Below are 27,744 nucleotides of genomic sequence, written 5' to 3'. Positions count from 1 at the left end.
TTAACCAGACGTGATGTAACAGTTGTCTCAGGATTTTCACCGCTGAGCTTGTGGTGTGATCATTACCAACTATTAAACGAATACGTACTCAGAATGCTGCGCTTGTTTTTTTGTCTTTGCACATTTGGGAGCTTGGAACTATAATTGTTGCAAGCTTATAAAGGTACATAAAAGGAAAATGCACATTAAAGTAAGCTAGATGGGTAGATTTAACACTTTTGGAAGTACAGTCACCTTCGTTGCAGACTGTTTGCAAGAACATGAAAGGCATGGCATTGATCGCCTTGAAAGTACTGCACTAGTCGCATATACTGTATACTGACAACTTGCAGAGAAATTAAAATAATTTCAGAATGACATTTTCAGCAAGACATGCTCATACTTATTTGACATTGACAGATTTAAAAAATTGGGTAGATATTTTAACATTGCAAAATCGTAGTTCTGCATTGGGGCAACATGAAGGTATCTGGGGCTATGGTCGAATAAGATGTTCAGCATTCAAGTGTAAAGAGATTCACGAGGTAAGTATAATTTCTGGCAATTGTCTTGGTATAGAAACGCTCTTAATTTTTGATCAAAATGTTCTATTACGGTCAATACATTTTACCGTTCATAAATGTAAGTGGTGTGCAAATCATAAAGTACATTAGCAATAACTCGTAGGATTTTCTTTCTCATAGAAGTTTTTGATGCAGTGTTGCCCCAAACAAGCAGCAGTAGATCAAAGATTAAAAGAAAAAGGTCGAATGCAAATCAAGCTTAACTTGACAATAGTATACTGATGTACTAAGCGTACATTGAACTCCCGTTCATCGACACATTCGATATATCAAACGATCCGCTGTGTCGCACCTCTGCGAGTGTGCTTCTAACAAATGCACAATCTCTTCTCGCGTCAGCGAAAATATTTAATGCTGACATTTGAAATGGCACTGTTTTGGCAGATGCTGTCAAACAAGATATTGAATCTGAGGGCAGTACACGCCATGGAGGAAAAATGAGCAGTATGCTCCAGTTTAGTTCACTTTGTATACGAGTGGCTCGTGCAAACTGCCGCCGTTCGTTATTGGCAAGAGCAGATTGCTACTCTGTTTCAAGAATGTGAAAGGCCTTCCAATCTGATATGCGTTCCACACAAAAACATGGATGACACTCAATCTTTTCATTGAGTGGCCGCGCATGGGATGCCGAACTGGAGATGCTGTGCCGCCGGGTTTTTCTTCTCGTAGACAAAGGCGATCTACGAACGGCATTTTAGGATTCCGCAAACGGCCAAAATGAATCCGACCCCAACCCTCACTTATCTAGGGCACTGTAACGGATCTTTATGTTAGTTCGAATTTACCAAAACCACCGCACGCCACATCCTCTCTTCGCGGAAAGAGCCTTGCGACATACGGCATGCAAGATTCGTCACTGTGCTATTCGCAGGTCCACACTGAACGCATTTCATTCGTGCACACACAGTTATGTACATGTCACTGGGAACTACCTTGAATGTTCTGCAAAGGTGAACTGCACTTTCGAGACTTAACAGCATGTGTGTGTAGTGTCGGCAGTCACCGACGCAGAGGCCGGAAAAGAAGGACCAAGAACAAAGGGAGTACGTACCGGCCACGAGGCGTCGAGTGCCGAGTGGCATGCGAGACCCCCGCGGACTTTTTAGGACATTGGAGAAGCGAGGACGACTGGTTCCAACAGAAAGTCGGTTCCGAAACTCGGCACAACAGTTTGCCTGGCTTGTTGTCCAAGTGTGTGACGATCAGCCGTATAAATGTTGCCTATTGTAACGGAAACGTGGCCAGCACGTTCAAGCACGATTCGCAATACAAGCGTGCTGATGGTGGCACGGCGCGGATCCATGCTGGCTAGTTTGCTTCCGCAGTGCGTCTATTTCTACCCTTTCTTGAATAAAAAACGCGCATCACGCACTTTGACGGGCGTGAGACCCACTGCGGTCTTCATGTCTGGGCGAAGTAGGCTTTTAGGGTTAGCGTTGCAAAGAACATGTCCCGGTGCGACCGAATTGCAATGTTCGTGAGCAAAAAGTAAGCAAACTTTTGAGCAGTCGACATGGTCTTGGAGAAGCAAATTGGTGAGTTCTGGCTTTTCACGATCTCGGGAACTGCAAGAGACGTGTGGAGATCTCGGATGAGCTTCAGATAGTCATTTGATATTTCAAATTATCAATATATTGAACTATTTCGCGATTGCCTTCAAGTTTGATATATCCGGGATTGACCGTAAATTTATTACGGGAAGCAATACTTGTCATGACAACACCAGTAGGGTGGGTGCGAAAGTAAAACCAAGAGATTTGAAATTATCTACATACTTGACGACACCGTTGTTTAGATAGATGGGTGGCGGAATGCACGTGTTTTCCTTTAGGAACAAAGACCACTGCTTTAGTTTATAATTTATTGCTAAAGAGTTATGCAATGCAGTGTTTTTAGTTCGTCATTTGCGTCATCTATTAATAATGATTTGTCTGGCGAAGCTAGAAGGGTCATGTCATCAGCATAAATAATAAACTTTGCCTGGCTACTAACATTAGGAACATTGTTTATATTAAATAGGAGTGCACCCAAAATACTGCTTTGGGGGACACTATATAAGATTTGGAGCGATTCTGAATTAAAGTGGTTAATATCAACGTGTTGCACCCGGAAACGGCAGTATGATTTAACAATTAGTATTAAAGGGTTACGATAGTAGCACATATTTAATGCCACATCAAAGAAAATAACGCTGCACATGGGGTAATATAAACTTTACAGCTACTACCATCACATGCTAGTGCAAAACCAAAAAGAATCCCTATATCATTTGTTTACATAAGAAGCTTGCTGCCCAAACGCGATGCACTTTGTAGCCTCATTGATTCATCCGATTGTTAGCTTCTTATACTGACTGTAACATGGCTGAATTCTATCGTCGATAACACGGAGCTTAATTCATTCTTCCCCGATTTCTGCATTTTTAGTCGGAACCATGTAGGCAAACGCGGAGGAAGTGTCCTGATAGCTGCCCATCACAGCCTTTGTTGCTCCATTGTTGATGACTTCACCTTTAGATATTTTATTTGTTTTGTGCAGTTCTTCATCTCTATAAATTCTTATCGGTGTATGCTATCGACCCCCCAACGCAGATGTTTCCTTTGCTATTCACTTCCACAGGGCACTGCAATGTGTTGCATCATTCAGTCCTGTGCAACTACTCCTCTTTGGTGACTTAAACCTTTCTGATGCCTCACCTTTGTTTTGATGCAGCTGTTATCTACCCCAACATGAAAAAACCATCAGTGCTCTAACATACTCGGCCTTAGCTTAACATACCATCCCGACAGTGTCTGTTCTGTAACACATTTGCCAGAACTAAGTGATTACTCTCTACTGCATGCATATCCTGTCAAATGCCTCGCAAAATACCTATGCACTTACTAATTTTTTACAGCTGGTATATGTAGATTTCCCAAAGCGCACAGTAGACACCAACTGAACACTTAAAAAAAAAAAATGCGCCGTCTTCTCTTCCGTGTTCACTTATGAACCTAACGGTGATCTCCCAAAGGGTCCTCCCTAGAGATGGAAAAGTTTATGAAATTTTGAGGGTCGTGAAAAAAACTGGTTTCTTTCATGTTTTTTTTTTTTTTCAGATATGAAAAATTTAAACGGAGGTGATTGCGCACAGAGTTATGAAAAACCCAACACATTTATTTCTTTAACACTGAAACGAATATAATTATTACATTATTGCATCACAACAGTCCCTGCAGAGCCTCCGGGTTCAAAATCTAGGCACGATTTCAAGTCAAAGCGTCAAGACATATATTGCATCAATCTGTGTCTGGTTCATTTACGCGTGCCGCATCAACGCTTCGCTGTGCGGCGGACGAAGCCTCCCAGACATTGAGGTTTGAGTGCACGTACACAAATTTTTGCATACGATCCCCTGCGAGCCTTGTGCATAGCTTGGTGTGCACATTTCCAAACTCTGACCAGTTTCTTTCACATGCCGCAGAAGAAGGGGGAATCTATGTACGCAAAAGGCAAGGGGACTCAGTGGTTGGTTGAAGCAAAGTCCTTGCCACGACGTGGATGGATCCGGGGGCTTCACAGACACCCAAACTCCTTTTGACCAAATTCCCTTGCAAAAGCATTTTAAATAGAAATTTCCGAGGGGAAGCACTGTTTTTTTTTTTTTTTCAGTTTTATCCTGGTTGAAAAAAAAGTTTTTGAAATTTTCAATTCTTTTTTCAACAGCTTACATCTCTATTCTTCCCCTCAACAACATAGCCATGCCAACAATTGAAGCATGCAGTATCACCAAATTAACAGAATTCCTCAAATTAACATATTTGGCCGACATCGATGGAATCAATTCCAAGATGCTTAAGAACACTGCACACATCTCTAGTGTATTTTAGTGTATTTTTGTGTCGCATCTTTCAGCAATCATCATCTGGAGTAGTGCTGCAAGATTGTAAAATACGTGAGGTAATTCCAGTGCCAAAAAAAGGATCATAGTAATGGTGCTGCATTTATCGTCCAATGTATGTCCACCAATATATGTTCCAATTATCACCAGTGTATGTTCCAAACTAATGGAGCATATAATCTATTCTCATATTGTAAATTTTCTAACATTGCTAATTTTTTAAATTCTAATAAACATGGTTTTTAGAAAGGCATGTCCTGCGAGACTCGACTAGCTCTCTTCGTTAATGACATACGAGGGCGCGCCGATAACTACTTAGCCTTCAAAAGAAAAACGAAAATTCTCAACATAGTCCCCTTTCACCTCTATACACTTGACCCAGCGATCCTCCAACTTCTTGATTCCGTCAGAAAAATATGTTTTCTCCTGAGCTGCAAAGTAGGCTTCTGTGGCGGCGATTACTTCTTCATTCGACTCAAATTTTTGTCCGGCGAGTGACTTTTTCAAGTTGGGAAACAAGAAGAAATCACTCGGGGCCAAATCTGGAGAATACGCTGGATGGGGCACCACTTCGTAGCCCAGTTCGAGCAACTTGGCCGTGGCCAAGGCGCAGGCATGAGCTGGCGCGTTGTCATGGTGGAAGAGCACCTTTTTCTTCACCAAATGTGGCCATTTTTTTCGCAATTCGGCGTCGAATCGGCCCAGTAATTCGGCGTAGTAGGGTCCTGTCACCGTTTTGCCTTTCTCAAGGTAGTCGACGAAGATCACACCCTGAGAATCCCAGAAAATGGTAGCCATCACCTTTCCGGCCGATGCGACAGTCTTCGCCTTCTTCGGAGCAGGTTCTCCGGGTGCAGTCCACTGTTTCGACTGTTCTTTGGTCTCTGGTGTGTACCAGTGGATCCATGTTTCGTCGACGGTCACCAAACGACGCAGGAACTCCTTCGGATTACGCTTAAACAGCTTCAAACACTGCTCTGAAGTGGTCTCACGGACGCACTTGTTGTCCGGAGTGAGCAAACGCGGCACCCATCGCGCCGACAGCTTTCTCATGCCCAAAATTTCATGCAGGATATGACCCACGTTGTCTTTTGAGATGCCTACTGTCTCGGCTATCTCGCGCACCTTCAGTCGGCGGTCTGCCAATACAAGGTCGTGGATTTTTGCCACGTTATCGGCCGTGGTAGCCATTTGCGGGGCCCCTGAGTGAGGCTCATCAAAGACCGACATGCGACCACGTTTGAACTCGTTGAACCAATTTTTAACGGTTGCCATCGAAGGACTCACCATAGACGGCATCCAGCCACTCTTTGATTTCGCTGCGCGATTTCCCTTCCAAAAACAAGAATCGAATCACTGACTGATATTGCTCTTTTTCCATTTTTTTATTGGACACACGAAAAATCACCTGCTTCCTCTTCCTCAAGCGGCCAAAAACAAAACCGCGAGCCCAATTCGACTGGACCTTTGCATGTGTCCCTCTTAAGAGAGCGTACTCAACGTCAGTATATGTCTCATGCGATAGCGTCGCGCTCTCGCGGTGAGGCTAAGTACTTATCGGACTGCCCTCGTACACTGACATCTTGGTCAAAACGTAGCTGTTTCTAGATTTCCAAAAGGCATTCGACAAGGTTCCAAGGTTAAATAAATAAACAAATAACAAACAGGTTCTCTTTGAGCAAATTCATAGCAAAGAACTGCTCAGCAACTTGGCACCTTATCCTTGTTTTATTTTAATTTGTTTTCTTCATATCAAATAAACTATCACATGAGCAGTGGAGTGCATTTGGCATAAGGATAGATTTACATCCAGCCTTTTTGGCAAACAGTTGTCAGGACTGCTCTCTGTAGGGCTGTTTAGCTAAACTGTACAGCTTATTCAAGACTGTACAAGGACATTGCACACATTTCCTGGGCAATGTGATCCGTTTGCATAGAATGCATGAATGGAGATTTGGATTAGACTTCATCAGATGTGTATATATATATAACTTGCACGCACCAAATGTTTTACGCCACAGGGCAAACTGACGAGGAAAAAAAAGGAAAAAAAAGAGGCCTTTCACAGTTTCAAAATTCACAGTGTTGCTATACTCGGCACCTCCACTAGACGTCATGTTGTAATGACAATGAAGAACACAGTATAGCAACTGCGAATCACGAAGCTAACCTTTTATTGAGTGAGCCTGTACCCACAAAAGCAACTGACACTCGAAGCACAACGATTGCGGCGAGCACAGGCGATCGTCGAAATATAATCTGCAGGTCAAGCGCGTTGGCTTTTATACGTGACTCGTCGAAGGTTCCAGCGTAATCGCTGGTGCCCGCGTGCCTTCCAGAAAGTACTGCACAATTGGCGTCGCGCATACCATCAGATTACACAAGGTTTAGTGATAACAGACACAGCAGACAGAATCAACGATAACCTTCGAGTAAGTTCCAAATCATGCAGGCGCATCTTGCACAGAGCAATAACATTAAGTTGTTAGTGGGTGAAACACAGTCCCCGAGAAAAGGATAATTAAGTACACGTGTCAATATATTAAAATCTAGTTAGCTTTATTGGGTAGTTCTCAGTCATCAGGTGATCATCTTCGAACACAACCACAATGTTGACTTCAAACTCTAGAAGAGTAAAAAAGAAAAAGACACAGAGCACAAGGTCAGTGACTAATTTCACAATCCTCCCAGCCAATGCTTTTAGATAACTTCCATATTGCCACGCAATACACAACTCCTTTCTATTGACTTTGGCACCTGCTAGGTGAAGACCATAGCACAGACCCCCATGCAGCAGACAATGGGGAATGGTCATGCACAACATTGCCTCCCAGATATAGCGCACAAGCTCCAACTCTCGGAGGGATGGCAGTGTGACAGTCACCTGCTGCATGGATGATCAAGACAATGAACGCTGTTTTAAGACTTGCATGTGACAAAAAATTCAGGCAGAACTCATCTATAATGACTATACAAATATGCAAATAGCCGAAATGTCTCATATATGAGTTAGATCCTGTTGACTTAAGTGAACTCCAGTGACCTATAGACTTCATTTCACAAGCTGCGTGCAGCACTGTGTGTGCTACACGGCTCTCAACCCACCGCCTAACGAGCGCACCTAACTCTGCGTTGGTAACTCACCGTGTTATTCACCGTGTTGCGCCTAGCTAATGGAAGCTGTGACGTCGACAGAACTTTCTCTCAGGTGAGATATGCTCAAAGATCGGACAGGTCTCGGATGGAGACTGACATGTTACTTATGCAGATGATAATGTATGTTAACTAGGATCTGTAAAAAATCGATGACCAGCTTTTCAAGAATAAAATGTTTCATTTCCTAGAAGTTATCAATGCTCTTTACTGTCATTATTACTTATTAATTTCCAAACAAACGCCTAACTTTGGAGTATTTGCTAGAAAACGCTATTCTGCCCCCGATTACCAGCTTGAAACAGATCCCTAGATTTACCGCGTCTGCATTCAGGAGTTCGTGATGCCCTCCAATAATAAAATGCTCCGAATATAATGTCATACCTGCCAAGTCTCCCAGATTATCGGGGAGACTCCCGGACTTGGACCATTTCTTCCAATTGTACAGTTGACAGGAAAATCTCCCGGAAATTGCAGTTGTGTCCCGTTTCTATCCGCGTCCAGCACTTTGTCAGGCCACATTGGCAAAAAGAATCCAACCTGATCCAATCCAGTTGGAAGTTTATCGCGAAAAACATTGTTAAGAAAGAAGTAGGGAAAACCCTATACATTCGCTATTTCGTTAACCGCGGAGCCGCTCCTCATGCTGAAGGGGTTGTTGGGTGCCCTAGTGGCCCTAGTCTCATTAGGCTAGCGAGCAAATGCCGTGTTCCGCAACTAGCAACACTCGACTCCATCGTTCTCCTCGGCGTCAGCTGCTCTGGCATTGCGTAGGCCTACGGTCAGTCATGGCTTTAAAATCAAGGAGCGCTAGCGCAAGAAGTATCTTCAAGTATTTTTAATGTAGTGCTCAGCCGAAGTGACACTGGGTATTTTGTTGATAACACAGAGCAATGCAGAGTGCGAGCGGCAATTTATCATCGGGGAAAATATGAGGACGCAGTGCCTGCTCGTCCATGTGTAGCTCATCTGAGATGCTGGGAAACGTCATCCTCGAAAAATGTGAAAGAAATGTAATTTCTTACAGTCAAACATTATTTGATGAATTTTTGAACACCTGCCATGGTTGCTTAGTAGCTTTGGCATTGCGCTGCTAAGCACGAGTTCGGGATCAAATCTCGGGTGCCGCGGCCGCATTTGTTGAGGGCGAAATGCAAAAACGCCCGTGTGCGGTCCATTGGGTGCACATTAAAAAACCCCAGGCGGTCTAAATTAATCCGGAGTTCCCCACTACGGCGTGCCTCATAATCAGATGGTGGTTGTGGGATGTAAGACCTGAGAATTTAATTTTTAAAATTTTTGAAGGCAGAATTAGCAACACAAATGTTTGCAAAAGTGAGACCTTGATGTTCATGTGGTCATCTGTATATCTGTGAATAAAATTGTAATGAAGTTCTCCTGTCAGTACTTGAACACGTAGACGTCGGGGGATGGGGGAAGGGGGTTGTGTAACGTCGGAAGATCTTCCGAATTTAGTTTCTTCGAACTTGGCAGATATGTAATGTATCTTTTAGTACATCTGTAAATTTAACCAAAAAAAAAAACAGAATTTCGAAATGGTTCTACAAAAAACCAGATTTCTCCCCAATTGTCAGCTTCAAAAGTAGCAAATAAAATAGCAATTAGAAAAAAAAAAAATCCAACAACAAACAACACCTATATATGAGGTGTGTAGTGCCAGTGCACTCTTCTCTCGCACTTCCCTTGGGACAAGCGGCACCGCCGTGAGGTCTGTGCACACCCACGTTAGGGTGGATAAAATGGGAGGTCTGAAAAACCGGCCACTCCAAGCTTGCCGGGCCATGCGATCCTGCTGCAGTGGCGCTGTCGTCAGAGGTATGCTTTGTGCTTGCGGTGTCTGCTTGGTCTGTGGCACTCGCGTCGGTCGTTACTTTTTCTTCGCCGGTGCAAGCATTTTTATTAATGTGAACATTAAACAATGATGTTGCCGTTTGATGATATACATCTCAGGATCAACAAGCACAGATCGTGGCACCAGCACTAACCTTAGGCCAGTTAGCAGGCCAAAATAGCCCAGATATAATGCAACAATTGTTCGATAACATGCTTCGAAAGTATCTCACCTTTAGTTGATTTATCGACGTAATTACGGAGAATAATCTATAAAGTTATTGTTCCAGTGGAAAGGGGGTACCCTCCTCTTCTCCAATAACACCGCTCGTATGCCAATATTTTATTGTTTCATTGCTCTGAAATTAACGTGGCCTAACCTGTGAAACATTTTAATGGCTCTTACTGCGGCATTTATCTTAATAGTGCGAGTGCCCATGTCTGTTTACAGCTTGCATTATTTTACACAATTGCACCTTTGCATTGAACCTTTATGGTCATGCAATCCCAGAGACAGTATGCCCAATGTTGTACAGAAATTAAGACAGAACTTAGTTTTATGGCTTTAATTAACATGTAACATTATTTTGAAGAATTTATCGTTGAGTCACTGCTGGGTGTTGCTTTGAGCTACACAAGGCTTTATTTTCTTCTCACTTTCTTCTTAGTTTAGCCTCCTATAAAAAGAAATGAATCCTTGTGATGCAAAAGAACCTGACCACTGACTTCGTCAGTTCTGTGCACTGTTTGGCACAGCCAATTTGTGGCACGCTGCTGCCTACTGCCTGCAGTAGGCTGCTTACAACTTTCGCATGAAGAAGCATTGTACTAAACACATGCGTTAGCCGGTTTTCAATTGTCTGGATCAAATTGTATAGCGACTCTGACTGGGTACGAAGCCCTCCGATATCCCATTCTTTTGATATTTCAGTAGGAAGTTCCGCTGCCACACTAGAGTGATTGTGCCACTCATCACACTGCCTCCTTGATAGGCTGTGTTGCCCACACATTCCTGTCTTTTAAGAAGGCCAGATTATTCAGAAATGTCGTACTGCTATGATATAATGCAGCAAAACATCTTAGTACAGTAAAACCTTGTAACGAAGCCATACACGGCAGGAAAATATCCTTTTATCCAATATTCATTATAAGCTATATTTGTTGCATGCTGATATCAACAAGAATAATTTTAGGTTTACTTCATTATATCTGACATTATATCTGTGTTTGTTATATGTATTAAGTTTTGACTGAATAAAAACTGACGCCTCCTCTGACGGCAGGTTTGCAGGTGTTGCCACATGTGTACGAAAAAAAAAATCACCAGCCCTTCCCCTGTTGAGAAAATGGGGGTAAGCGAAGCTTGTCGTGTGTGTATCTGACCTTCCTGGTGATTTTCTTTCTTGCTCTCTCTCACTTTCTTTCTTTCCTTTCTTCCTTTCTCTCTTTCTTTTGGTCCCCGGCATGTGCCATTGAGCTTGGACCCTTTCTGCACTACCACCAGGATCGGCCCACTTTTCAGCATGACACCACCACCACCACCTTACAGCACTTGTGAGCTTATGAAGCTTCGCTTAAAAAGGGCTTTTGCATGGGCAGCCATCAGCGGTCATTTCTATCAATCAGTCTGTCGGCTTGCAAGGTTTTCCACTAGCGTTTTATCGAGCAGCAAGTTTTCCTCACCTATCTTGAAGTTGTTGGTGATGAGCGTAGGACAGGTGAAGAGTCTTGGGAAAACCATGTAGATAGGAATGTCAATGCCTCGGCACACGTCGCCCTCCCCAATCTGGATGTTCTGGATCTCAGTGGCTGCACACACCCACAGTGCAAAAATTATTGATAGTGTTACATTAAAAAAATAAATCTCACACTGAACTAGTTGACTCTCATACCCTTACAGTGAATACCTGTATGGTTTCACAAGCGGTAAAAAATACTTTCAACAAGAAGGCAGATCAGCACAGAGCATCAGTAACAATGGTAAGTTCCACAAGCAGCAACTAAAGAGTCCCAGGCCGAATGTCCATGGCTTGTATTGGAAGGAAGTTATTATATGGTTATGTTCTCACTGGCATCGATATATTTTAAAGGGCCCCCACCATGCCCCATTGAAAATTTCGGTTATACCATGGAAGCTGTAAAGGGCCATATAGTAGTTGGGCACACAACAAAATTGTAAGCACTACAGCAAGTTCTACCGCAAGAATGAAAAAAAAAAAAATTGCGTAGCTTGCACTAGTGGTGCAAGGCTAAAGAAACAGCGGAGCTGATCGGCACCTAGCTGGTCCTGGCCTTACGGGTTATGCTTTTTCAGAATTTATTGATCATTGATCGATTATTGATTACCTATTGATTGGCTATCACAAGGTATTGGCCACGTATTTGGGCTAGGCTAAGCACTACGAAGTCATCCCCAGCATTTCCCCGAATTTCTTGATTATTGATCGATTATTGATTAGCTATTGATTGGCTATCGCAAAGGGCCCAGCCCACATATAAGGGCTAGGCTAAGCACTACCATGTCATCCCCAGCATTTTTTCTAGAATTTATTGATTATTAATCGATTAGCTATTGATTGGGTATCGATTGGCTACTGCAAGATGAAGCGAGGCATAGCTGTGCACAGTGAAATCATCGCTAGCACGGCGGCGGAAGAGCTAGGCGAAGCTGTGCACAGTGACGTCATCGCTAGGCGAGTTTTTGCGAACGCTACGCGGGGAAACGAAAAGCTTAAACAGCTCCGCTGTTAAAATTGATTCGTTATTAAAGCGGGTAAGAGAAACTGAAATGTTGCATCACCATGCTGCCAGGAGGCGAGCTTTACGGCCAACATCGAAACTCTCTCCCCTTTGCCTTGACTAGCGTCCGCAAGCAACATTCCTTCCCTGCCTTCTCTCATACCGGAGCTGAGAAAACATTTCACAATTACGTTATGAACCCCACCCACCCTTTTTTTTTGTGCATGTTTATGTGTGTGATGTTGATTCTCCGGCAAGCAGTGGAGCTCCCTCAAGAGAAAGGGCACACAAGCTGTCGTTTGAAATTTCATCCGTTTTCACGCCAGGCAGCGGTTTACTATTTTGCAGACACGATTGTCAGCGCGTGATCTACGCACAGTGCTTGTCTGTTTGAAGTGCCCTAACCTGGTGAGGGGCCCTCTAAGTGAAGAGGACTGAAGAGGCCTAGTTCAGCTCAGTGCCAGGAACCACAGCCACATAACATGCGTCCGTACATATCCACTTCGGCAGTGACTATGCTGATCTGGGAGCTATTGCGATAGCTGATAGTGGTGTCCAACATGAAGGGGACAGCTAATTAAACTACAAGAAAAAAATCACTGACCAAGTGTAAATTCAAACCTGGCATTCTGGCGCTTGCCAAGCAGTACTTTGAGCTCGAGATTATGCTTAGGGGTAGGTAATTTAACTGGATCTCATGTCAAAAGCAATAATTTCCTTACAAGCTAGTTCATCCTGCACCTTTTTGTGGCTAGGATGGGTAGAGTGATACTGTCGTAACTGTGTTCCAAAATAGGTTGGCTCAGTGCCCTCTGCAAGCACAATTCCTCTTTTTAAGTCGTAGAGAGAACCTTGCTACAAGTTATTCACATGCTTGGTGCAGGTGGTTAGTTTTTCGGAGCCAAAATCAATTTGGACCTGTTTTCATGTCACCTGAGAAATTATTGTTGCCTAAGAAGGGCTGTCACGTTCAGGATTGTGCTGATTTCAGTTGAGAGTAATACTGGTAGCAGTCCAAACCCTTCATGTCCACAAGATGCCTTCGTGTGTTGCAGCTTTAAAGGACCTCCTGACCGTCACTTTAAACAGTGCAGAAGGCATTAGAAAAAATACAGATTTGACGAGTTTAATTTGACTCAATTAAATGACGAAAAAAAAAGATTGTTTTATAAGCTATGTGCAGATAATGCCTAGCAACAGCAAGCATGGTGTCATACAGCCTATACATACAGCTATACTATTTCATCTCCATAGACGCAATCAAGCCAATGTAAAAACAAAACATCAGCATAGCATTCACCTCCATAGCAAGTAATGCAAAAGAAACAGTTGCTATGTCATACACATGTATACGACATTTGTATGAACATTTCAATCACTTTCATGAGAGAACCGTATGTAGTGTTATATAAACTACTACAGTGGAACCTTGTTGATACGATTCTGCATAATACGGTTTCCGGATAATACATTTCTTTTTCTATTCGCGATAATACGATTTGGTTGGACAATACGTTGGATAATATGATTTTTTGATGATACGCATTATTTTCTGATTCCCGTGAAGATCGTATCAACAAGAGTCCATTGTGGTTGGTTGCGAGATTCTTGATGCAAGAACCTAACCAGCGTGATAGCAAATTGGACACAAAGAAAAGACGCAGACACCACAAATGCTGGAAAGTGTTTGTGGTGTTTGCATCTCCTCTTTGTGTCCAGTTTCTATCATGCTGGTAACATGAATCAAGACTTCGTGGAAAAAGTGCATTGACATGATGCCACTTCAGTGAATTCACATGTGCTAAAAGCAAGTTCGAAGGGGCATACCATCACGAGCGTAGCCCTCGGCGCAGCCGCATGTCTCCACCCTCACTAACTGGAGTTCAATGGACCGGATGGCAGAGTCGCAGTTTTCCACGGATAGCTGTTGACAAAAGGACATCCAGCAGAGAAATGATGATTCCTTTAACAAAGGCTGTTCTCTTAACAGGTCATAGGGTGCTATATTCTAGACATTTCTCAAATACTGCCATATTGTTAAATTCGCCAACCTGTAAGCTCTGATTGGCTTAACCCTTTCAAGCACTATGTACACAATTGCATACACCAAGATAGTGCGTCAACAGCAAAAGCATTGACGAAAGTATATTTAAAATGTGTCGCGTACATCTTGAAACATATCTGATTGGAATTGTGCTGCGAGTTTGAATTAAATGTGCAAAATGTTTTAATATCACGACTAAGAAGGTAGGCGGCTGCATATGTTTGCTCAGGGTGAGTACGCTGTCATATATAGCAGGTTCACTTTCCTTATTTTTCACGATGTGTTGCACCAGTCAGAATTTTCGACTGGCTAGATAGTTACCTTACAAGCCTGCTAGACATGAAATAGTTAATCTTCTCATATCTGATGTTCCCGTAGTGAGCTTTTGCATGCAGTCCACATTCTGTAAACTTGACAAAACTCACTAAAGAATTGCAAACGCTTTATCTATTCTGCAGCTGTGCACGTTTTACAAGATGTAAGAAATGCGGTGAAAGTAAGTTTTCAATCAACAAAAGTAATTGGTGCCAAAAGGGTTAAAACGCCGCCATTGCAGAACTTGACTTTGTCTAGAATAGCACCCAGAGTCACTCTGAATGTGCTACACTCTTCTTAAATCAAAAAGACAAACAGTAGAAATTTGTGTCTAAGTTACGAGCTCTCCAGTTTACCATGAATGTTTTCATTTTATTTCATTGTATTACCTTAAAGAACCCTACACAGGGGGTATTACATAAGGGGTGGGCATATGTAAGTACATACAGAAAATAAGAGAATAATAAAAGAATTGTAGTTACAAAAAAAATGTCACAGTTTCGCCCTAAGGGCGAAGCAATGAATGCGATAGCAACAAAGCAATGTCATACAAAGTAAGGTGAGCGGCTTTGGTAGCAATATGAATTGTAGTAAACATGACCTGATTAAGTAAGCAGGTGTGCTGCGGCGTAAGTAGACCGACATGAAGAGAGACTCGATGACCACGAGAAGGCGCGTGTGAAACGGTGGTGTTGATGAGAAGCGCTGCCCGTGGGCAGCGCGTGCGAAGGGACGCACCTGTAGCACTGCACTGCCGATCCGGGCAGCATTGCATGTGTAGCGTGCGTTGGAAAATGTGGCCCGACTATTACTAACTGAATGAACAAGCGTGGTGTGAGCGCGCACAAACAAACATGAATAGATCACACTGAATGACTGCAGACAACGACCGTCAAAACTCTGGCAGCAAGCGGATACGCCGCAGCGGCGAAGGTACGTGTGGTCTATCGCTTCAACGGAAACTGAGCGGCGAATGCACGGCGCATAAAGGTCAGAGCCGGGTGGAGATAAGAGACGGTGCGAGCGAGCGACGAGCGCGGTTGTTGGCAGAGTAGAAATGCGCCCCCCCCCCCCCCCCCGCTCCCTCCGGCGCTCGCTTCCCGCTTCCTTGCTTGCGCGTAGAAGATTGAGTGCGTTCGCTCTCCGTGACAGCGTGCGTCCCCGCACGCTTCCGCTCGGGCATACGGCGCGCGGCAAAGATTTTATCTATACGGAACCTCACGGCGACGGCGACGCCGGCAGAAATACGGTGGAAGTGTCCATATAATTGCTATCGCAATAAAATGTATAACTTATAAATATATATATAAAAAAATTTATGCATATATACATACACATACATACATATATTCACTGTGTACTGGATGATGCACAAATACTTAGGAAATGAGATGAGCGCAAACAGCATTAGCAAACGAATATGAGCAGGTGAGCATGGCAATGTTGTGGACAAGGCTGTTTTATCAAATTATCAAGCAAGTGCATGGAAACAATGTTTGTAGCAAGTCCAAAGTATGATGAAAGCTTTGCTCTCATAAGAAGTTTATGATCAAAACAGTCTATTCACTAGTAAACAAGCAGTGGTTTGATAACCAGCCACACCATGGCTCCAACCACAATTGAAAGCATAAAGGTTTGTGCTTATGATACGGCGTGCTTAACATACTGCAGTGCAACTTATGACGGAGGTGAACTGCACATAGCGCTGACTTCCAACAAAGGTTTAGTACTTTCAAGAAAGTAGCACACTTATGTGTGAAAAGATACGGTGACAAAAAATGACAAGATGCACAGAGAGAGAAATAATAACAGGTAAACGACAATCACGGAACCAGTGAAATGAAAAGCTTTTTGATGTTCATATGAATCCCCACGGTGTACCATCTAGCATTCCAAGGAAACATGCCATAAAATTCCGAGCAAGCACCCCCCTCAAGCAAGTCGAAATTACCGGCAAAGTTAGGGCGGGCACTATCTCGGAACGGCACCAAAATTCAAGATGGCAACGACAAAATTTTCCCGCCAAAAAAAAAAAAAAAAAAAACAGCAGTGGTAATGGCTTTAAAATTTTACTGGACATGCACTTTAGTAAGCGAAAGATTTGTTGGCGGTGTTTATCACTCTCAAAACCACCGAAAGAACTACAGAAAGAGCGCATGACGCTGCACCGACGCGTCGCCGCGACCGGCGAAACGAACATTGGTTACGCAGCTTCTATTCCAGGCAAAATTATGTCCGCTAGAGTAAAGTGACGCGTAATGTTCACTTTATTAATAACCATTTCCATGGTGAAACGTTTAGCACTAATGAGAGTTCCAATACAAGTCAAGCTCAGCTGCAGTGCATGGCCACAGAATGGCTACCAACGGCGGACAGCGAATCGCGGCTCGGCCATGCTCGCATCGCAGCTGGTGGCACCGCAAATATCTCATCGTGTGAAATTATTGCGAGGAGAGGGTAAAGCAACAACGACGGTAACAAAACATTGCTGCTTGGGAGCGTCGGTGGTTCGTTCCTAAGCGCCGTCTGCTACAGATTCGAAATGAACTGGAAGAGGCCTAGCGACGATATCGGTGGCGAGTGATTAGCAGCGGTGAAGCTGCCAGCAACGCCGAAGCGTAGCCGTGACCACTCCTCTGTCGCTGAGTGGTCACGTCGCTGTGCCGCAGGGAAATCCTTTGTGCCGTGTGAGAGGCAGATCTCGCCGTCGGCCGGCGGTCCGTGAACTACAGACCGCCAGCCACAGTTCGCCCCGATGCACACGTGTGCCCACTGGTGCGCCTAAAGTCCCTAGACAAAAATATCTAGGGACTTTAGGGGCGCCGGGTACGACCATGATTCAATGAAATGGCTCATCGGGGCACCCCAATGCGCACCGGTGCGATTTGCCGAATTCGCCATTATTTTCGTGGACTGGATGAACGGCGCGGAAATTTGAAATTGGCCGTAAAGTTAGGGGGGGCTCTTGCACGGGTGGCGGTGCTTGCTCGGAATTTTACAGCAATTCTATCCAAAAGTGCCACTGGTGGCGCCCTGATGCAGTGCAAGGTCGACCAGGCTATTTAATGAAGCCTCTCAATTGCCCTTGTCAACTAAGTGAGATGGTTAGCTGACCGTGATGGAACTAGAAGTGATGGTTTGCTAGCACGTAGATGAGGAGTAAATACGAACCCAGTTACTTTTTGCAAACAGTGCGCAAGTCAGCCACAGTTCAAAGAAATTAAAACTGTGCACAGGCATCACACTCGGCTCGCACAGGAAGCTTCGAAGGCTTTGTTAATAGACCAGTTGGCCTCGCACTGTGTCAGTGTGCATCAGTGGTGCCTTCAGATAAAGTTCTACAGTTTCTTGGAATACTAGATGGTACTTGTATGAATTCATACCAACATTTACATTGACAAGCTTTTTGTTTCTCTGGCTGTATGGTAGTTCCTTTCCTGCTCTCATTTTATTGCGATAGCAATTATATGGACACTTCAACCGGATTTCTGCCGTCGTCGCCGTCGCCGTGAGGTTCCCTATAGATAAAATCTTCGCCGCGCGCCGTATGCCCGAGCGGAAGCGTGCGGGGATGCGCACTATCACGGAGAGCGAACGCACTCAATCTCCCACGCGCAAGCAAGGAAGCGGGAAGCCAGTGCCGGAGGGAGCGGGGGGGGGGAGGGCACTTCTACTGTGCCAACAACCACGCCCGTCGCTCGCTCGCACCGTCGCTTATCTCCACACGGCTCTGACCTTTATGCGCCGTGCATTCACCGCTCAGTTTCCGTTGAAGCGATAGACCGCATGTACCTTCGCCCGTTGGTGCGGCGTATGCGCTTGCTGCCAGTGTTTTGACAGTCGTTGTCTGCAGTCATTCAGTGTGATCTATTCGTGTTTGTGCGCGCTCACACCACGCTTGTTCAATCAGTTAGTAATAGTCGGGCCACATTTTCCAACGCACGCTACACATGCAATGCTGCCCCGGGTCGGCAGTGCAGCGCTACAGGTGTGTCCCTTAGCACGTGCTGCCCACGGGAAGCGCTTCTCATCAACACCACCGTTTCACACGCGCCTTCTCGTGGTCATCGAGTCTCTCTTCATGTCGGTCTACTTACGCCGCAGCACACCTGCTTACTTAATCAGCTCATGTTTACTACAATTCATATTGCTACCAAAGCCGCTCACCTTACTTCGTATGACATTGTTGTGTTGCTATCGCATTCATTGCTTCGCCCTTAGGGCGAAACTGTGACATTTTTTTTTATCTCTCTCTCTCAACCTTGTCACTTTTTTGTAATTTTATCTTGTTGTGAATAAGTGTGCTACCTTCTTCAAAATAACTCTTGGTTGGAAGTGAGAACTGTGTACATCTCGTCTCTGTCCTCAGTCGTGCCATGCAATGCTACACTAACCAGAGTTGGCACGTGTTCTTGGGACACAAGTTATGACTTTTTCATTTGGGGAGGGGGAGCTGGATTTGTCTTCTTACAAGAAATAACAGCCTGTACATGGCACTTGTGATGTGCCCCAAAAACTTTCACTGTGTGAATGTACACGTACACGGATGCATAAAGTGTGTTTGTTAAGGCTGGCTTTCCACTCATGTTCAAGTTGGGGAGAACTGTACCCCTCACTCTATCCGTTGTACATGGTATTCATCTATATTGCAAGCATTAATGAACAAGTAGTATATTGGTACAGATGACGCCCCACATTTCTGAATGACTTCACAGCACCACAGGCGTGAGCACATTCTTTGAAAGGAGGCTAATGCCGCATCTTAATCATACCGAAGAGGAAAATAAAGCGAGCAACACGAGCAGTAACCACCAACTACCAGACTGAGGGTGAAGATGAATCTGATGCATCGGCTCACTAAATATAGTAACAGCCTTTGTTGCACCGTGATCCTGACTGTTTTTATTGTGTTTCGACAATATGTGACCATGAACACTGCAGTAATGATAAATAAAAATTTTTAATTACATCAAGGGGTTTTACGTGCCAAAACCACGATCTGATTATGAGGCACGTCGTAGTGAGGGAGTAATTTTGACCACCTGGGGTTCTTTAACATGCACCTAAATCTAAGTACACCAGTGTTTTTGCATTTCGCCCCTACGAAATGCGGCCGCCGTGGCCGGGATTCGATCCTGCGACCTCGTGCTTATAGTAGCCCAACACTAAGTAATGGTAAATAGTAAGCAGTGTTAGAAAGGTTTGTCAGTACAGATCAAACCGCTGCCCTTTCTTTTCTGGAAGTGATCACAACATGAGGTACAGTGCGACTCAGTACTATGTATGCATCAAAGGATGCTGGGTTCATTCACTGGATTCATTATAAGCATGTAACAAATAAATGCTTATAATGAATATCAAATATATAACGAAGGTATTTTTGTGTCGAATGCGACCGCTATAGAGAGGATTCACAGTAAGTTCAGTAGTAGTGGGATGTGATAAAATTGACACACTATGGTCAGTCTTATGCAGAGCTCAATGCAGAAAGAATGGACGCTTTGCGTCTCGTAGATAACAGCAACAGGAAAAAGAAAGTTTTTTACCACTCCAGTGAAGGGCTTGGTGATGCAGCAGCAGGTGCTGTCAATCCGTCCTTTGATGAGGAACCGAGGCACTCTCGAGTGCTGCATAATGCAATCAACAGAGATCATTTCCAGCCTTCTTCCAGCACAGCACGATGCACTTGCCCGGCCCATCGGTATGGCAAGACATGACATGCAAGGGATTAATCACAGAAAGGGCATGGTGAAAATGTATCCAGAGTTGAAATGTCAAATATGCATCTGGTTCTATACTGAGTGATTTCCTAAAAACATAGGACCCCTCGGCAGTGCTGGCTTTGCTTTCTAGAATTCTGCTTCCTTTGTATGCAATGTGTTTCATACTTAGAGTATTGTCACAACCTTTTCAACTTGTCATTTTTCGTGCTAAATGAAGGTCCGGGCTCTCTATATCTTAGCATGAATACTGAGTGACAAGCATCAGAATGTCCTATATAATTTACTATCATACTTGTTTCTACGAAACCAGTTTCTGTTCCGGTACCCAGGAGGTGATTGCATCCCAGCTTCATGATGCATTGGCTAGTTCCATTTTTGTGATTACTGTGGTTCACACATACAAGCATAGCCAGGACGGCTTGCAGCACTCTTGTTTAATTTTTTTGTGAGCAATGTCGTCATATGTAGCTTTACTGCTACACGACGTCAGCAAATTTTTGCTCCGTGCCTTGACGTCACTGTAATGTTGATGACATTAGGTCTGGTATTTCAAGACAAAGTTTAGTATCAAATTATAATATCTGGTAATTGTTTCAGGACCTTTATCCTTGCTACGTGCCATTCTTTTACATGTGAGATGTGTGTCATAGAACTTCTACAGCTTCCAAAATATGTGCCAGCACTCCTTTGAAGGGACACGAAAGAGCAACATCAAATCTTTTTACATTGGTAAATTATCCTTTCAAAACTCTATATGCATTCATTTGAGACAAAAAGGCTGATCATTACTGGAGAAGATTACGGCAAACCTTCACCATTTCGAACTTCGCTCCAATACCTCTGCACCGATAGGCAAGTGTGACACCGTGAATATCAAAGAATTTTCTTGTACTGGAGTCGTTTCCACACTGGAAAAGTTGTCATAACTTGCTTGGTTGTCTTTTGTCTCTTCAGAGAGTAATGCAGTTGTTCTTTACCAATAAGCATAATGCTAGACCCATGTGGAGGCTTTTGAAATCCACGACATCATGGAGAGCTCGTTCAAGAGCTCCTGGGAGCCATTGTGACCAGTCTTTCATTTCTGTGGGTTTCCTGTTTTACTGAGCCTACTCTCATGGTAAGAGTGGCTGCTTTGCTGTCACAGGAGTTTAATTTACTGTTTAATATTTCTTTTTAATATTCCTTTAGGCAGTGGTTACTGGTAAATGCCAGCATTTTATTCAAGTGAAATACACACTCTAAAGGTTCTGAACAACAGTTCACTTGGTTCCTTTATTGCAAAAAGAAGACAAGTGACCCCTAACGTACCTATTAATAACCACTTTCATGAAACTTCTTTCAGCTCTCGCTTGCTTTTGGACACACACTTCCCCGCGCATGCTCTCTCTCTCGCAACGACGCTGAGAAGCTGATTTTCCTGCACAGCTGAGTCGCCTAAAGGTTGAGCTGACCGAATATTGAAGAAAAAAAAAAACGAAAATAGTAATAATAAAAAAAGAATTGTGTTATATTTCAAGCACAGTCCGAACATAACACAGGGTCTCCACTGAGCTGATAATTTTGCAAGGGAAAAAATTTAATTTTACTTGTCCATATACACGTGTACTGTGTTACCTTAAGCACGTGCCTGTCGCTGTTGCCAGAGCACGGCTAGCAGTCGTACACGCAGAGAAGGATTGTTGGCAAGACAGTGTAGTGGCGGAAATTAGTTTAATGTCCCAAGGCTACTCTGGGGCTATGAGAGACGCCATAGTGGAGGGCTCCGGAGTAATTTTGATCACCTGGGGTTCTTTAACGTGCACCTAAATATAGATACACAAGCGTTTTCGCATTTCGCCCAAATGATAGTAGTGGCGGAAATGCAGGCAAGTAGAGCTCTACACTAATTCACTCCTGTTCCCTCCATCCCCCCTTCACCTCTGTACCCCAATTATCTGTGCCGTTCCTACAGCCACTGACAACCTCAGTTATGAAGTTTATCCTACTCTTTTCATTACATTCTTCTTGCATGCTTAACGTTCCAGTACAAAGCTACATATTGCAATATCTCACAGCAATTGCACTTACATCTCGAACATTCTGTAGTGATTCCGGTGTGATGTTGATGTTAACCGGAACTGGTGTTGCCTTCTCGGCGCCTTCCTGCAAAGAGCAGCAATGACAATGTATGTGATTGCACTCATCTACTTTGCATGCTCCTCCAGATATGGCCAATTAAATATTTAATTGAATCAAAATTATAAAAAAAACAGACCGAGATATGTTCAGTATGTCACCAATTGCACAAAGCAGTTAACAACATGACAACAACAGCGATGACGATGGCAGTAACAACAATGAAGACAACGACTTGATACCGAAGAACGCATGGGAATGAAATAAATCATGCAATGATGACAATGGCACGGGGATGAAAGCAGCACGATAATGATGACTACAATGGCATGGCAACAATCGCAACATAATGACTACTTCAACATGATGATGACATTTTGTTGCCAAAAATTGCAAAATCTTTTCTCTGTATCTCACTTGCCTGCCCATGAGAATGATAGTGTGTTGCACAACAGTGTAGTTCCCTAGGACATTACTGGTTTGCGCAGTAAAGCGAAGCAAAAGAAAATAACCTGAGACCATATCTGTGCCTATAGTGAGCAGTCAAACTTTAGGAACTATATTCATTAAGGGACTATTGGTTAAATCTTTGTGTTCTCATTACGCCTTACAGAAAATATTCAATTGATGAACCTTGCTAAAACCAATCTATCCTTGAATCGAGATTGAGAGTATCACATTCATATTATGTTGATCTGAAACTGATAGCTTTCAGCATGGTTGCCACTGCTTCGTCTATACAGGAAAAGAAATCTGATGTTCCTTAGTATAAACAAGATTAGAGCACTGCAAAAGAACTCAACTAAGCAATTGTATTCCACACAGACCAGTGCTCACCTGCAACTCAACAATGAACTCGAGTGTTTTCTGAACATCCTTGCTCAGCAGTGATCTCTTCATCTCACATCGCAAGAGGTACTGCAAAAGGAAGGTTCAAGTTTGCAAGAACAGATTAGAGTGGTAAGAGTCTTATAGTTTTATCACATCACAGTAACAGAACTCTTTCTAAGAGGCAGTGTTTTCTTCAGCTGCATACTTAATTAATCTGCCACTCTCAAGACAAAAGTATTTTGGTAGAGTGGTAAGAGAGCCAAAGAAAAAGACTTAGCCACTTAACTTCTTTTTGGCAAGAACAAGTTTGTGCCAACACTCTTTGGCAGAAGTTTCAAAGTTTCTGCATATGTCATTGTAACTGCTGTCACTGGGCAAGTAGGTTTTTCATATATTATGCTCTGTCTCACCAACACCATGCAGTGCAGTGAAGGCTGGGGCTGGTATTAGCCAATTAGAAACAAGAGCCGGCTGCATGTTCTGAGATGGGAGGATGGCTCGCCAATTGCGCCGCTGATCCTTCCGCGAAGCTTCCATTCAGTCGGCATCACGTGAAGGGTGATCAGAGGAGGGTAATGGATGAGCCCTTCTGGTTCTCTGTTAGGGCTGGCTGACCCCGTGACCCATATCACTTCCTATACTTCATGTAGTTGGTGAGATGTAACATAGAAATTAGTGCCGAGAAACAAAGTACACAAGAGCCAAGGACACAAAACAGTACAGACCACACGGCTAAATGTGAAGCATGGAATAATGTAACTTTTGTGAAGCCAACGGTTAAGTAAGATCATATGCTGTAGCATTTATATTTACAATAAGTAACATAGAATGTTTCTAATGGCAAGATGTAAAAGTGAAAGCAAACCAAAACCCAGTGATAAATACTCAGTGACACTACAATGTTACAAAAGCAGTCAGTGGCCACATGGGTGTACATTGTAAGAAGCATGATTACTGGCTTAAATTCGAAGAATGTGATGCGTTAGCAAAAAGAAGCAACCACATGACCTGGCAAATAATTGACGACCATAAAATATCAATATTGAAAGAGAAATGTGTCAGTGCGCCATCTGTTTCCTATCGACAAGGAGGTTGTTCATTTTCAGGTGGGAACAGCACTAAAGACACGAAAACAGGTGAAGGCACATGGAAAAGACGCGTTGCACTGTCTATGAACTGATTTATTGATAGACAGCGCCTGTCTATCAATAAATCAGACAGCAGCCTGTCTATCAATAAATCAGACAGCAGACCGAGATATGTGAATATCCAGGATGCAGCAGCAACATGGCAATGTACTACACGTAGTTGAATCTTCACCTCTGCGTTTAGGCGACGAAATGCTGTTTTTACTAAGACAAACAATAAAAGATGAATACTTCTTCCACGTACATGGAGATGCAGCTTTTGGCCTCTATCCATGGTATTTAAATTTAAAACAGTGTTTTTCACATTCATAACATACCAATAGACAATAAAAACCAGCTTGAAGAGCAATTATATCCCATAGCTGTGTTTGGGTCTCAGGAATAGGATATATATATATATATATACACATTCGTGTCATTGTTTGTTGGCTTATGTTCTAGTAAAAATGGGGCCCCTCGGCTTCCTTTTTCCTCACTCAATATATATATATTTATATATATATCTATATAGAGAGAAAGTGCACGCAAGAGAGAGAGAGACAGATGTACACCCCTCACAATTTGGTAGCACCCCCCCCCCCCCCCCCCCGAACCAGAATCCTGAATAAACACCTGTTCTAGTGTCGTTCCTTCATGCGTGCTTCTTTTTCTATGCACTGATTTCGAATATGCATTTGTACCAACTTGATGAAGCTGAAGCTGCTTTATGATTACTTCTGTTCCACCAGCTACTTATGTAAAGGCAGACAGTTCGAAACTGAACAAAAAGAGCTCTGAGATATTAAAAATGAAGAATGACGTGACATTACTTAATGCAATAATAATGAAACAACACATGAGCTGTGATAGAAGCCATAATGAAGACCCACACATTACCTAAGAGCATGGTAACTATAATATTCACCAACATCACAAGCTGGTTGTTTTGACATCTGTACATCAGAGCATCATAGCACACATACAATTTATGGGTGAAGTTACTAGAAGAATAGTGCCGAGTTCTAAATATCCATGCCTTTGTCATACATCTGTGTTAGGTGATGTACTCTGTACTAAATTGATGTTTTTGCATTGTACTCCCAGGAACGCAGCCATGACAACGAAAAAGTGAAATCGCACGATGGGGTAATGGACACAGCTAAAACATATTAAGGTGCACAAGAGATTGCTGCAGCTGTAATCTGACATACCTTAATTTTGGACTGCATTCTGAAGCACATTAAAGAGCAATAAGCTAGGCAATATGCGCTAGGCAATATGCGCAGAAATGCTGAACTTACATGCACGATTGAAGTGTCTGCAGAGCATATTTACTCATCATGGGCTGCTATGTACGTGTGCTAAATAGGTGGACAGGCTGTTACAACTGCTGCTTGTTGCTATGCAGGAATAAATGTGCCTAACAACACTAGAGACAAAGCAGTGCAACTTCAACATCTCTACATCGTAATCCACAGCAGTCGTGCTCTCAGACAAACAGCAAGATGCTGAAGCAACAGTGACCTACCCAGTCCAGAGTGCACATTTGAAAGCAACACATTCCAAACCAGCAGGTTTTTCTACACGGCACTTCTTCAGTTTGGAAGCTACACTATGAACCACATCACAGATGGGCACATACGCTGTCATGAAACGTGAACGCCACACCTGGATGTTGATGAAGACTCCATGGTAAGTCTCGTACAATGTTCGGCCTGGTCGAGGTCTCAGGGGGAGCTCGAAGGGCAGTTCGGTGCGGCCAGCGGGCAGGCGGCCAGCCTTAGCTATCTCGAGCGAGTAGCCAATAAGCTGCACAGGCTTGGCGGATGAATAGAACGCCTCAAAGATGCCGACATTTTTGGCACTGAGCTGCATGCTGGCAGTGCCCTCGAGCCACAGCGTTAGGCCCTCATGCTTGGTCTCCGTCTTGCTTTCCACAATCACAACTCCAGCCACTGTCTCCTGGAAGAGATTGACAACCTCGGTATGAAGATACTGTATAGTGTGACACAAACACAGCAGAGAGAGGAAACAGACATGTAGTGCCTTGCGTCTAGCATCGCGACGTTTTGCATCTGCATTATGATGCAGATATGATCTTGCAGGGCATTTATCTGCTTTGCAGCGTTTACATGGTTTTATTAAATTAAATTATGGGGTTTTACGTGCCAAAACCAGTTCTGATTATGAGGCACGCCGTAGTGGGGGACTCCGGAAATTTGGGCCACCTGGGGTTCTTTAACGTGCACCTAAATCTAAGTACACGGGTGTTTTCGCATTTCGCCCCCATCGAAATGCGGCCGCCGTGGCCGGGATTCGATCCCGCGACCTCGTGCTCAGCAGCCCAACACCATAGCCACTGAGCAACCACGGCGGGTTACATGGTTTTATGGGGCATGCTGGGAGGGAATTTTGTAAGCTTTTACACATACATGCATAGGCCTATAAGTAGCAGGCGCTTGCATCCGAACCATCAGCAGCATAACTGGCCTTAGCTTTAGGACCTTCGGTAACATTCACAGCCATGTGCGTGCCATTACACTACTAACAGGCAGTGTAGCCACAAAACGCTTGCTTCAGCAGCAATCGCCTAGACATGATACCTTTGTGTACAATAGAATACTGATCTAGTGCATACCGCAAAGGCGCGAAAAGGAAGCTGAAAGGAAATGTACTAGGCACTAGTTCATAATTATTTTTCAAGTAGGATGCCCGTAAAGAAAACTTCCAGCTTACTTTTGAAATCGCGTAGAGCGATGTGCGAATGATCTCACTTCATTCTCGAGCTTCGGTGAATAACACAGCTACTTCTTACGTTTCTGTACGTGTACGATTTACGAATTGCCATTCTGTTACACAACCACTACTGCCGTGGCCACTAGAACATTTCCGTAGTGCTTTACTTCGTTTTTATTTTTGCGTGCACCAGCAAAGCACTATGTTCGCGCGAGTAGCCAATGGAGAGGCGGAAAAAGAAAGCCAATGCAGTCACATGGTGAGCGTCCTGCAATACGCTCAGTTCATACACACTTACGCCTTCGTGGTACACCTTATTTACTTTCTTCAGCCGAATGTCCAACGTAGTCATGGTCCCCGAACTTGCAGTTTCGCTGTGGGCGTTAACACCGTAAACACTTCAGACGAAACGCCAACAGCTGGCCATAAGCTGGCTATGCTTGGCCTTGGTATGCCTGAGTGTAGACCAAATGTGGCCATCAAAGCTGCATTCATTCATATTTATTTCTCCGGCATGTTGTGCGGTTGTGGAACAATTTAAATAAGAGATGCATAAAAATAATATTGCTGAACATATCTAAAAGTTTAGTAAAAAAGAAAAAAAGAAAAGAAAACGTGACGCCACAAACAACGACTAAGTACAATGATGTCACCAACCTTATACGCG

At 43.6% G+C, this 27,744-nt stretch overlaps 1 protein-coding gene across 2 annotated transcripts; it reads right to left on the bottom strand.

The window, feature by feature from the left end:
• Window positions 1-1,949: 1,949 nt before the first annotated feature.
• Window positions 1,950-27,586, bottom strand: LOC119456334 (vacuolar protein sorting-associated protein 26C-like). Of its 2 annotated transcripts, none has more exons than XM_049669754.1 (8): window positions 27,376-27,586; window positions 26,010-26,303; window positions 23,221-23,301; window positions 22,336-22,410; window positions 20,092-20,172; window positions 14,014-14,110; window positions 11,131-11,256; window positions 1,950-2,128 (listed from the first exon to the last, which is right to left on the bottom strand). In XM_049669754.1, the coding sequence occupies exons 1-8, from the start codon at window positions 27,427-27,429 to the stop codon at window positions 1,965-1,967; spliced, it is 972 nt and encodes a 323-aa protein (XP_049525711.1). In that variant the 5' UTR covers window positions 27,430-27,586; the 3' UTR covers window positions 1,950-1,964. The 2 variants fall into 2 exon arrangements, with proteins under 2 accessions (XP_049525711.1, XP_037573968.1); XM_037718040.2 differs by lacking the exon at window positions 1,950-2,128 and adding an exon at window positions 6,978-7,068 and having other exon boundaries at window positions 27,376-27,575.
• Between the last annotated feature and the right edge of the window lie 158 nt (window positions 27,587-27,744).

The sequence above is a fragment of the Dermacentor silvarum genome, chromosome 6 (assembly GCF_013339745.2).
Source record: "Dermacentor silvarum isolate Dsil-2018 chromosome 6, BIME_Dsil_1.4, whole genome shotgun sequence".
NCBI lineage: Eukaryota > Metazoa > Arthropoda > Arachnida > Ixodida > Ixodidae > Dermacentor > Dermacentor silvarum.
This window is presented reverse-complemented; position numbering and strand designations above follow the sequence as displayed.